At 35.8% G+C, this 15,990-nt stretch overlaps 1 protein-coding gene across 2 annotated transcripts; it reads right to left on the bottom strand.

The window, feature by feature from the left end:
- Positions 1 to 4,151: 4,151 nt before the first annotated feature.
- LOC128855488 (autophagy-related protein 16-1-like) lies at positions 4,152 to 12,502 on the bottom strand. Of its 2 annotated transcripts, none has more exons than XM_054090435.1 (4): positions 12,202 to 12,502; positions 12,015 to 12,099; positions 11,761 to 11,904; positions 4,152 to 5,786 (listed from the first exon to the last, which is right to left on the bottom strand). In XM_054090435.1, exons 1-4 carry the CDS (start codon positions 12,470 to 12,472, stop codon positions 5,669 to 5,671), a joined length of 618 nt encoding a protein of 205 aa, XP_053946410.1. In that variant the 5' UTR covers positions 12,473 to 12,502; the 3' UTR covers positions 4,152 to 5,668. The 2 variants fall into 2 exon arrangements, with proteins under 2 accessions (XP_053946410.1, XP_053946411.1); XM_054090436.1 differs by having other exon boundaries at positions 4,152 to 5,762.
- Between the last annotated feature and the right edge of the window lie 3,488 nt (positions 12,503 to 15,990).

The raw sequence follows: 15,990 nt of genomic DNA, 5'->3' as shown, positions 1-15,990 counted from the left end.
TGCGGTTTTTTTCGAAATTTGAAACTTTATTGACGTAAAATGGTTACAAATTTAATATTCAAAATATTGTCCATCGCTTACTACTACTTTTTCCCATCTTTCTGGCAATTCACGGATTCCCTTTGTGAAAAATTCGGTCGGTTTTGCCGCAATCCACGAATCGATCCATTTTTTGACTTCATCGTAATTACGGAAGTGCTGGTCAGCCAGGCCATGTTGCATCGATCGGAAGAGATAGTAATCGGATGGCGCAAGGTCTGGACTATACGGCGGGTGGGGTAGGACATCCCATTTGAGCGTTTCTAAGTATGTTTTGACCACTTGTGCAACATGTGGCCGAGCATTGTCATGTTGCAAAATAACTTTGTCGTGTCTATCGGCGTATTGCGGCCGTTTTTCTCGCAGTGCTCGGCTCAAACGCATCAATTGTCGTCGGTAGACATCCCCCGTAATCGTTTCATTCGGTTTCAGTAGCTCATAATACACAACACCCAGCTGGTCCCACCAGATACACAGCATAACCTTCAGGCCATGAATATTCTGCGCCGACGTCGATGTTGAAGCATGGCCAGGGTATCCATACGTTGCCCGACGTTTTGGATTGTCGTAATGGACCCACTTTTCATCGCCAGTCACAATTCGATGCAAAAAACCCTTTCTTTTGTGCCGTTGAAGCAGTTGTTCGCATGCCATAAAACGGCGTTCAACGTCTCTTGGCTTCAATTCATACGGCACCCAATGGCCTACCTTTCGGATCATTCCCATGGCTTTTAAACGTTTGGAAATGGTTGATTGATCAACTCCCAAAGTTTTTGCAACCTCTTCTTGCGTTTGAGCCGGATCTTGATCGAGCAATTCCTCCAATTCGGTATCCATGAACTTTGGCGGCGCACCCTCGCGTTCTTCGTCTTCCAAGCCAAAATCACCACTTTTAAAGCGTGCAAACCACTTCTGGCACGTTCGCTCAGATAGAGCATGCTCACCATAAACTTCCACCAAGATACGATGACTTTCGGCTGCTTTTTTCTTCATATTAAAATAATGAAGAAGAATTCCCCGCAAAAACACATTATTTGGCACGAAATTCGACATTTTCAAGTGTGGTAAAAATATTGTTGTTTACGCTTCAAATAAAAAACTTATACTGACGTTTGTGCCTTACGACAGTAGCTCTCCAATGAATGTTTGGAAATGTGGATCAATGGAATAATAATCAAGTTACGCCATCTGTTGTAAAACCGCACGAACTTATAAATAGACCTATTATAATATTCAAATGATAATACATATTTAACAAAATTGTGTTTTTCAAACATTTTCTTAAAGCTAATCAAAATAAGGCGAGTTTTTCTTGGTCATTAGAATAGACGCACTTTGGCTTTTTAATTTTTATAAGAAAAGTATTTGGATTTTAACTTAAATTATTGGAGGTTGAATTAGTTTTAAAGGTGACACACAGATGGCGCTATTTATCACTTTATCGCGTTGGCAATACTGAATATATATTCATGACAAAGCCTCATCCCTAGGCTTTGTTTATCAGTATCTGTCATTTCGCTGAAGTATAAACAACGCAGTGTTTTCGTGCTCCGAGTATGTCAACTTTCGTGCCGTCGAAACGCAATTTGCGGGAAGCTTTGCTTTTCTGCTTCAATTTGAAAAAAAAATACAGCCCAAGCCCGTGAATTGCTGCAGGAGGCCTACCCAGACCATACTCCGTCGATTTCAACATGTGAGTACTGGTTTCGACGATTCAAAAGTGGTGATTTTCACACCGAAGACAAGGAGCGTCTTGGCCAGCCCAAAAAGTTCGAGGACGCGGAATTGGGGGAATTGGTAAACGAGGACTCGTGCCAAACCCAAGAAGAGCTTACTGAATCATTGGGCGTTGATAAATCAACCGTTTGCAAGCGTCTAAAAGCGATGGGAATGATCCAAAAGCAAGGACATTGGGTCCCGTACGAGTTGAAGCTGCGCGACGTCGAACGGCGACTTTTTACGTGCGAATTGCTGATCGAGCGACAAAATCGGAAGGGTTTTTTGCATCGGGTGGTGACTGGCGACGAAAAATGGATCCACTACGATAACCCAAAACGCAAAAAATCATGGGGTTTGCCCGGCCTCGCATCAACGTCGACGGCCAAGCAGAATATTCACGGCAAGAAAATCATGCTCTGCATTTGGTGGGAGCTGCTCCAACCGGGCGAAACAATCACGGGGGATCGTTACCGACTGCAATTGATGCGTTTAAGCCGGGCATTGAAAGAAAAACGGCCGGAAACGGTAAAAAGGTACGACAAGGTTATTTTGCAACATGACAACGCTCGGCCGCATGTTGCTCAACCTGTCAAAAAATACCTTGGAACGCTTGGCTGGGAAGTGTTACCCCACCCGCCGTATAGTCCAGACATAGCTCCCTCCGATTATCATTTGTTCCGGCATATGAGCCTCAATTTGGCGGACCAGCGGTTCTCCTCGTACGAGGCTACCAAAATATGGGTTGAGTCATGGATAGCCAAGCAGCGGCCAGAATTTTGGAGAAACGGCATCCGGAAATTGCCCGAAAGATGGGCGAAAGTTGTAGCTAGCGATGGCCAATACTTCGAATAAAATATTTTGTACCGTTTTTTCACAATAAAGCCCCAAATCTTCGAAAAAAAAACCTTTAAAACTAATTCAACCTCCAATACTATTTGATTTATTTGAAAAAAAAAAAATAATAATGATTTCAGTAATGAGTACTGCCTCCTTTGTTAGTAATAACTTCATAAATCCGGTCCTTCATAGATACAATGATACAAGGAATCTATGTAGTTCAAGGAAATCTCGCTCCAAGCACGTTTAATATCTGCAGTTAATGTTTCCTTATCTCCGTATTGCTTTCCTCCTTCATATACCTTCCGTGTTAGCCAGCCCCAAACATTTTCAATTACGTTAAGATCTGGAGACTATGGTGGCCAGGTCATGATATTAACGTTTTGACTCGAAATAAAAGATTTTACTACTCGAGAGTTATGAATAGGAGCATTGTCTTGTTGAAAAATCCAAGGAATTGGTCCAAAGAGATCTTTTAATTTTGAAAATACGGACTCCAACAATGTTTTGAAGCGATCGCCGTTCATCTTTTGATCGATAAAAATCAAGTCAATTGTTCCATAAAACGTGATAGCACCCCACACCATTATTCCCCCTTCTCGGCTATGGTGGCGACTTAAATATAGCTCATCTTTCCGCAAATCGTGATAATAATACTGAAATCCATCAGGGCCATCTAAATTAAAACGTTTTTCATTAGTATATACAACTGAACGCCAATCATTTAGTCGAGTGTCAGATTGGACAATCCACGTCATGTATTCTTTCGCGAATTGAAGCCGATTTTCTTTGCGTATTGCATTCAAAGGGGGTTTTTTCTTGATTTTTAGACGCTTCAGGTGTTCTGCATTTCTGATCGTACGCTGAACAGTTGATAGGCTTGCTTTTACTCCAGCCAATTCGTTGATCTTAGCAGCAGATTTAGTCGAATTCGAAGCAATTCTAACAATTTGGCGTACTGCTTGTTTTGATAGTGCCTTTTTCCCCTTTGAAGTTATTTCCATATGCCTCTGGATCCTTCAAATATCTGTCAGCAGTTCTGGAGCTGCGATTTATTTGTTTGGCAATGTTCCGATTGGACAGTCCTTGGGAGTGAATAAAGTCTACTTTTTGACGTTCCAATAAGCTCATAACAGCAGCTTTTCCCATTTTTCTCTTCAAATGTAGCTCGAAAACACTTTATTTGTTTATTTTTGATATTTTTTCAATACGAAAGATTACACTTGTCCACGAAATACGAAGAAATTTAAGCTGCGTCTAATTCAATGACCAACCGAAAACACGCGTGATTGCCATAGAAATTTCTATAATCTCCGAATGTACAGTTATTTTTTCGCAAATCAACCAGCTGTCAGCATTTTTTTTCGAACAAGATTCGCACTTTGATAAGAAAAGCATTTTGGACAATTAGAACAAGCATGATAATAAATAATTGATTTTGTTTAAAATGGTGCGTCTAACCTAAAACCAGCAGTGTATTTCATTCAATTGAATATACAGGTGGTGCAAAATTAATCACCCATTGTTTTTTTTTTTTTTGTAATAAATCCAGGTGGTTTCATTGTATCCCAACAATATTCGATAATTTTATTGTGGCATTCAAGTAGTGCTTTACCCTTAGTGGCTCTTACAAAATGGCAAATAAAAATATTTTCAATACATATTTATTACAAAACTTAGAGCTTACAAACTTACAAACTGACTATTACAAGAATATACATTTTTATGTGATATACAATTTTAGGTTGATAAGTAATTATTAGAGCATTTAATATTATTTATAAAGAATTTATTCATAATTATGTTAATTAGCATATCCGCTTGTGTGTATGTATGTGTGTAAAAAAATAAATTCATAATTGAAAAGAGTTCAACAAAGTGATGCTTACTTAGTCACTGTTTCATGTTGTTGTTGTTGTTTTTTTTTTAGTTTTTTTATTTAAGCTTCAATTTATAAATATTTTAGATGTAGGTAGGTATGTAAGTATAACAACTTTCTCCATATATTAGCGGTTTGCTATGCACTCCTCTTAGTGAGCCTGCGAAGCAGCGTAGTCCTTTCAGGAAGCAACTGGTTGCGAGTAGTGAAAAATATTTTTCTATAATTGTTGTTTTTTTTTGCTTTTGGTTTGTATTTTTTAGAAATTTTCGATAGTTTAGTAGAAAACAATTTTTATAGTTAATTAAAGGACAATTAAATTGTTTTTTTTTTCTTTACAAACCTAATAAAATTTACGAATAGACATTTTTATAAGAAAGATGTATATATTTGGAGGTGTGTAGACATAACAAAAAGGTTCTTAGGTTAATACAAAAATTTCCACTTAATTTCAATTCAAAATCTACTACGCTGATACATAATTTTTTCTTCCGACCGAATATATTATAAAAAACAAGTTTGAAAAATGTAAAAAAAATATTTAAAAAATGTTAAAAAAAAATTTAAAAACTCTTTAAAAACAAAAATTAAAAAAATTATATATATTATTAATTAAAAATTTTTTTTTTTAAATAGAATTGGTAGTGGATTTCACAGTTACACTTAATCAAAACATATTCCAATTCATCTTTGTAGTACCGATTGCTTATTATAGTTAACAATTAATTTTTACCAAATACAAAATCTTATTTTATTTAAATTCAGCACACCTTATAACTACGTAAATATTATCTACTTCATTCACATATTTTGGTTTTTTTTTGTTTATACACAATAACTTTAAGTTTTTGCCTACTTCGCGTTACTTTTTCTGCTCTTTCAACAAATTTCAATTACAATCGCAAATATTACTTATAAAATAAAATATAAGAAAAAACTTAAAATCACCGCAAAAAGAAAATGTTTTTGTTTTTCATTTTCCTTTGCATTGTGGAACCCCCCAGTAGTAACCAATGACAGCACACATACGCGTAGCTACCACCCACCCTACGCCATTGGATTTGTTGTTATTAGTATTCCATAAATTGCTTCTTTTCTGTGAGGTTGCATTCACTTTATGCCAGTCATTGCCACTTAGCCATGCAACTGGCACCGCCTCTGCCGATGTCGTCTCCTTGGCTGTCATTGCCACGGCTACGACTCGGTATAAATGATACAGCGTCTGTCTCTGCCTACCGAGGCCAGCGTATTGCTATTGGGGCACCAACTGACCGCGTTGACCGCAGAGCTGTGAAATAAACCGGAACCATAACTGTTAAGTTGTTGGCCAAGTTGTTAAAAGTCGGAGAAAAAAAAAAAGAAAAGAAAAAGAAAGAAAAAAACAATGCAGAAAAGCAAGCAAAACCAAAAAATTAATGAGTTGAATATTAAAAAGTCATGCAAATGTGAGAATATGAGTGTTCAAATAAGTTATTAAATGTAACAAAGAAATAAAAATAAAAATAAAAAGAAAATTTATAAATAAAATTTGTGAAGTTAGTGGCCGAGTTTAAACGAAACCGCACACTTTCTATAGATGTTTCAGCTCCAAGTGAATGTCATAGTAAGTCCAACCCCCCCACCACCCACCAGGATTATTTGCTTTTTACTTATAGAATGATTGAGAAGAGAGTTTCTTGAAATCACTTTTTTTATCTTTTGTACTGAATTGTTTAATTTGTTGGCTGGTCTCATGTTGGCTAATTATCTCGATAGCGCAATACCTTGACGGTAAGCCCTAGGCACCCATCAACCTCCACTGATGAACAGAATATCTAGGAAATCTAATATTTGATGCTAAAAAATGTTTGATTAGATAAGCAGAAGCCGCGCTGATACTTCAAGAAAATCAAGGATTCGATGCTCAAAAATGTTCTATTAGATAATCAGAAGCTTTGCGATACTTCAAGGAAATCGAGGATTAGATGCTCAAAAACTTTTGATTAGATAAGCAGAAAACTTGCTTGATGCTCAAAAATGTTCTATTAGATAATCAGAAGCCGCGCTGATACTTCAAGAAAATCAAGGATTCGATGCTCAAAAATGTTCTATTAGATAATCAGAAGCTTTGCGATACTTCAAGGAAATCGAGGATTAGATGCTCAAAAACTTTTGATTAGATAAGCAGAAAACTTGCTTGATGCTCAAAAATGTTCTATTAGATAATCAGAAGCCGCGCTGATACTTCAAGAAAATCAAGGATTCGATGCTCAAAAATGTTCTATTAGATAATCAGAAGCTTTGCGATACTTAGAGGAAATCGAGGATTAGATGCTCAAAAACTTTTGATTAGATAAGCAGAAAACTTGCTTGATGCTCAAAAATATTCTATTAGATAATCAGAAGTCGCGCTGATAGTTCAAAAAAATGGAGGATTTGATGCTCAAAAATGTTTGCTGAGTAGGAAAGGAAGTTGGTTCTACGAGACCGATTCGCTTAAAAGTAAAAAAATAGCATTTCCATATTGCTCGTATAACTTCTAGCTATTCCTTAACCATTATAAATCTTTCTAATCGAATAGCTACGCACTGTGAACACCTTTTGCGGATATCGACTTCAACAGTCAACTTTCGAGTACTGTATTAACGTGGGAGTACTCCGAAAGAGAGATAATGCAATATTCATTTAAAAGAATAAATACAAAAAATTTCAAAGCCATGGTTTATTTTGACATCGATGCATATGATTTGCATATTAGGAATGCTAACACTCCGGATATGAAATCACAAAGCGGGTGACTCCATACATAGGGTTATTGGAAAAGTCATCCCAGATACTTAAGGATGTTGCCATTCAAGTCATTCTGTTTTTAAAATAATTGTTATAACAGTACATAGAAACAAATTGTTTTTTAATTATGTGTGGAAGGAAACACTTAAAGCCTAGACAGACGACGATGGCATTAATAGAGATTAACGACTTAATTCGGAATTATCTCCGTAATTAAGTACAATTAATGCGAATTGACAACTAGACTCAATTCTCATAATTTAAGCGGATTGGGGAATTTTCGATGGCAGTACTGCCGAAAAGTAACAGTTAATCTCTATTGTGAATGAAAAGTAATGAAAATTTTCAAAAACAAGAACAAGAAAGACTGAATGTAATGCTAGTTTGCACTAACACGTTCGAAATTTAATTTTTCTGATGCTTCGGAGCCGTTTGAGAAATTGCACGTTACAGATTTTTTTATGTAAATAATTATTTCTTAGTATCAGGGCAGCTAATACCCGCATTTGGTGCCTGTGGTTCATCTCTTACTGCCAAAACTATCCAATAAGTTAATCAGCTGTTCACTAATCCGCGTAACAACTGTGTGTCACACTAAAGTTTTAAACAGAAATAATTGCGCCAGTAATCCCGATTAACACCGCCGTCTGTCTGGGCTATTAATGAGAAATCGCTAATTCAAAACTTCATCGGGGAGCCATTTTTAACTGCCAGTGCGAGTGCGTGGTGAAAATTTGATTTATGATTTCTAATAAAATCAGATTTTTGCACCAATGTTTCAAAAGAAATGGATGAACAAAAAAAAATATTGTATTTATTGAAAAAAAATTGTATTTCCCTTTTCTTAAATAACAGCACACTTTTCATTTCATTTCAAATTTTATTCCCATTTTTTTAATAGTTTAATTTTTAATTTTTTTCAAATTTATAAAAATAAGACTTCAAATTTTATGTTTTATTTTTCTAATTTTTTTTTAAATTAATAATTTAATTTTTTTAAATTTTATAAACATTAAACTTTTAAAATTTTTTAAATTTTATTTTTCATGGATATCAATTTACTTAATAAAAAAAATTTCAATTTTTTTTTTTCAAATTTATTAGAATTAAACTTTTCAAATACTTCAAATTTTATTTTTCATTTCTCTCAATTTCTTTTTTAATTAATAATTTAATTTTTAATTTTTTCAAATTTATAAAAATTAAACTTTTCAAATTGTATTTTTTATTTTTCTCAATTTTTTTTGTTTATTAATAATTTAATTTTTAATTTTTTTTTCAACTACAAAAATTTAACTTTTCAAATTTTTCAAACTTAGTTTTTGATTTTTCTCAATTTGTTTTAATTAATAATTTCATTTTTAACTTTTTTTTTAATTTATAAAAATTAAACTCTTAAAATTTTTAAAATCCAAATTTTCATTTTTCTCAATTTTTTTTAATTAATAATTTATTTTTTAATTTTTTTCAAATTTATAAAAATTAAACTTTTCAAATGGTGTTTTTCATTTTCCCCAATTTTTTTTCTGTTTATTAATAATTTAATTTTTAATTTTTTTCAAAATATAAAAATTTAACTTTTCAAATTTTTCAAATCCAAGTTTTTATTTTTCTGAATTTTTTTTAATTAATAATTTTAAAAATTTATATAAATTAAACTTTTCAAATTTTTCAAATTTTATGTTTCATTTTTCTAATTTTTTTAAATTAATAATTAAATTTTTTTCAAATTTATGAACATTAAACTTTTCAAATTTTTCAAATTTTATTTTCCTTTTTTTTCAATTTAATTAATAATTTAATTTTTAGTTTTTTTTTTTCAAATTTAAAAAAATTAAACTTTTCAAATTTTTAAATTGTATTTTTCATTTTTCTCAATCTTTTTCAAATTAATAATTTAATTTTTAGTTTTTTTTTTGTTTCAAATTTATAAAAATTAAACTCTTCAAGTTTTCATTTTTCTTAATGTTTTTGTTTTTTAAATAATCGTTAAAATCGAATATCTCCAAAATGACCTAAAAATAAAGTCATTAAGTGCCTAATGGCTTAAGGGTGTAAGTAACGGGTGAATAAAGCCAAATATATACGAGTAGCCGAATGGGTTGGCGCGTGATTATCATTCGGAATCAGAGCGTACCTAGGTTCGAACCTCGGTGAAAGACCAAAATGAAGAAAACGTTTTTTCTAATAGCGGTCGCCTCTCGGCAGGCAATGGCAAATCTCCGAGTGTATTTTTGCCATGAAGAAGCTCCTCATAAAAATACCTGCCGTTCGGAGTCGGTTTGAAACTGCAGGTCCCTCCATTTGTGGAACAACATCAAGACGCACACCACAAATAGGAGGAGGAGCTCGGCCAAACACCCAAAATGGGTGTAAGCGGGTGAATAAAGTTCCCAGGACGATTTTCCAGCTAACCCTGTGTTCTTATAACATTACACGCCTCTTTTTATAACAATTTCGCGAAAAGCTGACTGCACAAAAACCTATTTACGCAATTACGAGTTTTCACCTTACAGAAGTTTAATGATTTGTTCTAAATCAAGGCGAATCTATTAAAGGTGATAGCAGTCGACCGGCTGGTGTGTTTTTTCTTTCGCCGTGTACATTTGGATGCCAGCACAACATGAAACAACGAATAGCCGTTCCGTTCGCACTATCTTCGTATGCTTCTAGCTTCAGATGCATGTCGGCTGTTCAACGCAATTCGTCCTTTTCTTTGCCGTTACATTCCAAAACACAAAACATTCTTGGTCGGTCTAGTGCTATCACCTTTAATGAATGCGCCTTGGTTATAACTATAAAAAAATATAAATGAGACTCTCAGCACTAATGAAAACTAAAACACGAAAATGGTGGGTTCGGGATGAATATAGAGTGTTAGGGGATACATCAGTTCTATTAGTTGCGAGATCGTAAAATATTACTATGCGTGGGCTATTACTCAAATCACAACGTCTAGAATGTAATGAAATGTTATACATGCAGGGTGCGTCATTTGAATGAGAACATATTGATATCAAATTAAACACGCAAAATTCTCAATTCATTGGTTTATTGAGCATGGTGAAAAAATTGAAAAGGTGTGGCCAATATCAGGCCGTTAACCTGCTCTCTGCAAATTTGAAAGAATTAGCTGACTGGTTCATGTAACCGGGCTTTTTCGAAAAAATTGAGGTTGTTTTGATTCGTTGCCATCGGAACAACGACTGATTGGACGAGTCTGTGAATACATGCGAAAGAAGCGGAGCATGCCGCGTACCCGGTGACGTAGGTAGCTGTTTGGTTAGGCCAAAATGTGAGAAGTCTTTAGAGAAGCCTATACTTACACCCAAAGCCAAGCGGCGATTAAATCTCTTGTTGAGATTGTCGCTAATTAAGATGAGAGAATATTTCCGCATCCATTTGATGTGGATGTCAGAGCATAGTGACATACAGGTACCAGGGTATTATAGTTAGATAGGCTGACTAATTAGCTAGATAGGGCAACTAAAAACTCTATGCTACAAGTAGCATTGCCACTTCAGCCAACACGAGATGCGTTGATAGTCTGACATGTAACGCTAAAAAATGGGTCGTCAAGCGCTCAAAGACGTTACTTAATCGGTCGAGAAAAAATGTCTCTATGCTTGTTACTTTGATCACAGGTCATTGTCGCTTAGGTCGACATGCTCAAAGATTGAACGTACCTCATTTCGGTTATTACAGAAACTGCAAGAATGAGAAGACGGAAGAGTCTGTCAGACATCTTCCCTGTCACTGTACTGATTGGCCAACTACTCGGTTTAGACACTTTGGCTCATTGTTCTTGAATACTACTGATGACCTTAGGGATATAAGAAGCCACTTCCCGGTGACGTGACAGCCGACGTTACTCACTCAATTTTGTTTTTCACCATAGCTGAAGGGCAAACCTGGTAATCTAACGTCCTTGTATATTGAGTTTCCGAGCTCGATTTTGGTTGAGTCGGAGTTTAACCTACTAAAATATCCAGAACCGAGCCTGAACCTGTTGAGCCAACGTTATGCATCAGCGTGGCATTATGTGAGGGAGAAAAAATCGTCACTGCTTTGCGTAGTCTATCTGCAACTGTGAGCCCCCAATTTAGCTTCCTATCTATGTAGTACAAGGCCAAGGGGTTTTCTCCATTGGGATATCTGTTTAAGAGCAGGTGTTTTATGCCTCCTGCTGAACAGTATCAGATCCCTTTTTCCGGATTTACTTCCAGTCCTCGACTTTTACGATTTACCAGAAAAATAAACGCACAAAAAGTTAGCACTAACACTAGTTATGGTCCCACACATGCATATCCTCACTTATCTGACGCACCCTGCATGATAGAAATGATGTGACACGTATGTATGTAAGATGCCATGTGATGGGTTATGTGATACTACCACCCTATGTTAGCCATAAATTATGATGTGTTAGGCAGCTATTGTGCAATTCATGATTTGCTATTAGTAACAACCAAATCAGTCAGCTGATTTATAAAATAAATATCAAGTTTTCTACTTACGTGTGGCCCTTTAACGTCGCCTCCAATTCGCCCGTGATATTCCAGATATAAACTAAACCGTCCGAAGACCCGCACGCAATCTTTGAGCCGCAAGCGCTGAATGAAACGCGCGCCCAATCACAGCTGAGTTTGAAGTTTTCATGGCTGCATCAAAGCATAATAAATACAATTATTTATATACCATACATATGTACTATATGTAAATGCAAAAACAAAAGCAAAAAAATAAAAAATAAAAATCGAAAAACACTTACGAAAACGACGCCATTATTTGATTTTTGCGTAAGTCTAATAGTTTTATTGTATCATCTCTAATAGTACAAATCAGATAGTAGCCATCTGAAATAAATAGATTTCATTAAAATAGGTATAACTTAATAATTTAGTAAAAAACAAAAAATGTTTTTCACGACATGTCATTGCCACAACTCAGCTCTTTACCCTTTGACAAGTCAATCGATGTGATTTTCGCTGGCAGTAAAATATCATCCGCCTGCTTCTCGGTGCGTATATCCCAGAAACGTAACCTTTTGTCATAGTGCCCGCTGATAATGGACGAGCCGAGACTGTCGGTGGTGACCAGATCATTGCAGCTGGAACCGGCGAATTTCGTTTCGATGCAGGCGATGCTGCGCAAATCCCACACTTTCAGCGTGCGGTCATGACTGCCGGTGACCACTTTAATGGGCTCGTGCAGATACTTGGCGGCCATAACTTTGCCGCTGTGACCTGTCAGTGTGTGCTGCAAAGAGACAAGACGAGGAAGCAATTAATACAAAGTGAAAAGTGAAGAGGACACACATAGTATTGTCATTTATTTACTAAAAAAAAATTTAAAAAAAAATCACCGGAGTGAAGAAATGGAACTAATACAGTAATTTCATGGGGACTCAAAGGGCTAAGAAAAATACTCAAAGCCCATTAAGGGGCACGGTAGGTAGTTAGGTAGAAGTGGTAGTCGGTCTCTAAAACAACTCACTTGGACCGTTGCCGATTCATTGTGATACCACAGTAGCAGTTTACGCGCTACACTTCGATAAACCATTTTGTTTTCAGGGCAAACTCATTGATTTGGCTGACACTCTATAAAGTCATCAGTATCATTCAAGAACGATGAGCCAAAGTATATCAACCTAGTAGCATGCCATAGAATAGTGACAGAGAAGATGTCTGATGCACTCTTCCTCCTTCTCATTCTTGCAGCTACTGCAATAGTCGAAATGAGGTACGTTCAACCTTTGAGCTTGTCGACCTTAGCGACAATGAACTGTAATCAAAGTATTGGGTATGGGAATAAGTTTCCACCCTCGTAAAAGAGGTGTCGCTACTGATACTATTTTTATGTTCACTCTAGTAATATACTGGTGATTTGAAGGTGTATATGTGAGGTCTCGATCGCAGTAGTTGACATTCGTTTGAAGCGTAAATATCCTTTTTTATCTGACGTCAAAAATGTCTAGCTTCGTCTTGAAATAACAGCATTTGCGGGAAGTCGTACTTCATTATTACCTTTTAAAGAAAAGTGCAGCTGATGTTGACAGATCAACCGTCGGTTTGAAAGCGATGGGAATGGTCCAGAAAGCAGGTAACTGCGTGCCACATCAATTGAATGGGAGGGATATTGAGAGACGTCAGATTATCAACCTATCTCGTGTCGGCTGAAGTTGCAATGCTACTTCTAACAGGTTAGGTTAATAATTTGACGTCTCTCAATATCCCTCCCCTCTCGCAAATTTGTCAGACTTACAACTTCCTGGTATGTTACTATTTAATATTGTTAAAAGACGCCTGTCATTTGCAAGCAATGATGGAGTTAGGACAACCACACCAAAAGATTTAATCGATGCTCGCTTATCAGAATAAATATAGACTTCTTCAAAGATTTCTATAAGATATTTGCCTAACCAGACAGCTACCACATTAATAGCTAGAATTTCAGCCTGAAACCCGCTATAGTGATTATGAAGATGAGCCAAAACGCTTAATTTTATCTTCTTAAAGTAGTCACCGAAGCTAACTGCGTCAAAGTTTGAGCCTTCAATACAGAACCATAGGCAGTTTTTCCGACCAGGTATATTGTTAACCCACTCACATTTTATTGGAATTCTAGCACTAAATAATAACTAATTAAAGTTTTGCTCATTCGAACAATAGTCAACGGGGTTGTTTGGACCCTGACCGAATGCTGTAGCCGAGTGTCCAACACCTAAATCGCGCCATTGATTAGTTGAAGCAAGCCGAGCAGCAGTGTTCCCTGCATTCCGTTTACCAACTAAATCTAAGCGAGATTAAGGGGGAAGTCTACTGTGACAAGGGGAAAAACAGGCTTATTTTCCGGATTTTATTTCTAACAAAATATTGCTCGTACATAAAATCTATTTAAACTCTTATCTTTATTATATATTTAAGTTTTTGAAAAAAAAATTTTAAGTCAAAATATTCAAAATGGCCGCTGTGGCACTTCTGCAAGCGCAGGTCCGCTTTTCTTAGCTGCCTAAACGGTGTACATGAAATCTTACGTTTCGGTGATCTAAAACAAAAAAACAAAATATTGTTATCATATACATAGTATTGACTCTCGTCTGACGTAGGATTATGTCGATAAAAAATTTTGGCGTTGAAAAAAAAATTCTTGAAATTTTTTTCTTTTTTTTTGCCTAAAATTGATGTTACTATTGTTTATAACAATTTAACAAATAACGATATCTAAAAAATCCTATGTCAGACGAGAGACACTATTACAGAGAATATATAATTAAATTTTTAAGCTGATTCATTTATCAGAACTCGAGATATCGTGTACACCGTATACAAAAACTTAGTTTCGAGAAAAATGCGTTTAAAGTTTCAGTTTTCAGCGTTTAAAGCTTTGGAGCGCTTCGGGAAAAGGTCGAAATTTCAACGAAGAAAAATTTAGCCAGCTGTAACACATATTGTACCTTATTTAAGAGGGTTCAAAGTATTTTTTAAGCTAAAAAAAAAATCGATTTTTTGAAAAATTCACAGTAGACTTCCCCCTTAAAAGAAATCAGAGCATTAAAGGGTGTGGTTCTAAGAGAGCTGCTGATACATATAAGCGCCATACGTTGAACCTTCACTGAAGCCTGTTTCTAATCGTAGTCTCGTAGTCTTGTCGAGAGTCGTCCGTCCACCAGACTATAATCCCCTAAAGGGGATAGGGGTCATAACGGTCCTTCCATTTGGAAGAAGCCGAAGAAAACCCCCATTTGAGTACTAAGACCTTTTACCATACAAATAAAGCTACAATGGCTTTCCTTACTCTGCCCTCTACATTCATGTTAAAAATTCACTTTCTTGCTAAGAATTACGGCTAAATATTTCACGCCATATCCTATTTTTAGCCTTACACCATTTAATGTTGGCTTCACAAATTGTGGAATTTTGCCCATCAAGAAAGCTTACTAAGAGCGGTCGGCATTAGATCGCTTAGAGCTGAAAGATATTTGCCACATGTGGCAATAACTATGTTGTCAGCATAAGTAATTATTTGAATTACTTCACGGCCCCGACCACCGAGCAAATCGTTGACGACCAGGGGGCACATGCGATCTTTCAGGTCGCAGTGGCAGATCCCCTGATAATCATAATAATACAAGATAAAACCCAAAATAAACAAACTGGCGTCATAAAAAAAAATAAAAATTTTATGGCACCATCTTTTTAACGAGTTAGTGCGTTGAAAGTTACATCCCTAGCTGACTTCCAGTGAAAGCTTGGTGACATTCGGTTCATTGGAAGCGAAATTATTGCGTCTAAAGTGGCAGTATGTTTGTGTCATCGGTACAAAAATGTGTTTCGAGCAAAGAGCTAATATCAAATTTTGTCTTAAAATTGGTAAAATGTTTACCGAAACAATTGAATTGATGAAGGAAGTTTATAGCGATGATTGTCTATCTCGTGCCAGAGTTCATGAGTGGTTTATAGTACACGTTTCAGAGATGGTTGCGAGAACATAAATGCCAATGAACATACGGGCGGCCCAAAGTCAGTAATCACCGAAACCTTCATCGAAATTGTTCGTAAATTTATCAAAAATGAAGCGAAATCATCGTTTAAATTTATGGAATCGGAGTTGAATATCTCTTTCCTTAACTGAGGACCAAAAATTGCTCAGAATTCAACATTCGAAAGAGCTCATTAAAGAGGCGAGAAAAGACGCAAGAGAGCTTCCTTTACAACATTGTAACTGGCGATGAAACGAGGTGTTTC

The sequence above is a fragment of the Anastrepha ludens genome, chromosome 2, assembly GCF_028408465.1.
Source record: "Anastrepha ludens isolate Willacy chromosome 2, idAnaLude1.1, whole genome shotgun sequence".
In the NCBI taxonomy this organism is placed as follows: Eukaryota; Metazoa; Arthropoda; class Insecta; order Diptera; family Tephritidae; genus Anastrepha; species Anastrepha ludens.
Note: the sequence above shows the minus strand (reverse complement) of the source record. Positions and strands in the feature narration are given on the sequence as shown.

Bases quoted from the DNA above. Each gene is read 5' to 3' on its own strand.
- LOC128855488 (XM_054090435.1), bottom strand. From the start codon at position 12,472: ATGGCCGCCAAGTATCTGCACGAGCCCATTAAAGTGGTCACCGGCAGT. The intron at 12,100-12,201 runs GTAAAGAGCTGA...TATTTATTTCAG, and splicing joins ATCGATTGACTTGTCAAAGG to ATGGCTACTATCTGATTTGT. The intron at 5,787-11,760 runs GTAAGTAGAAAA...ACAACTTAACAG, and splicing joins GCGACGTTAAAGGGCCACAC to TTATGGTTCCGGTTTATTTC.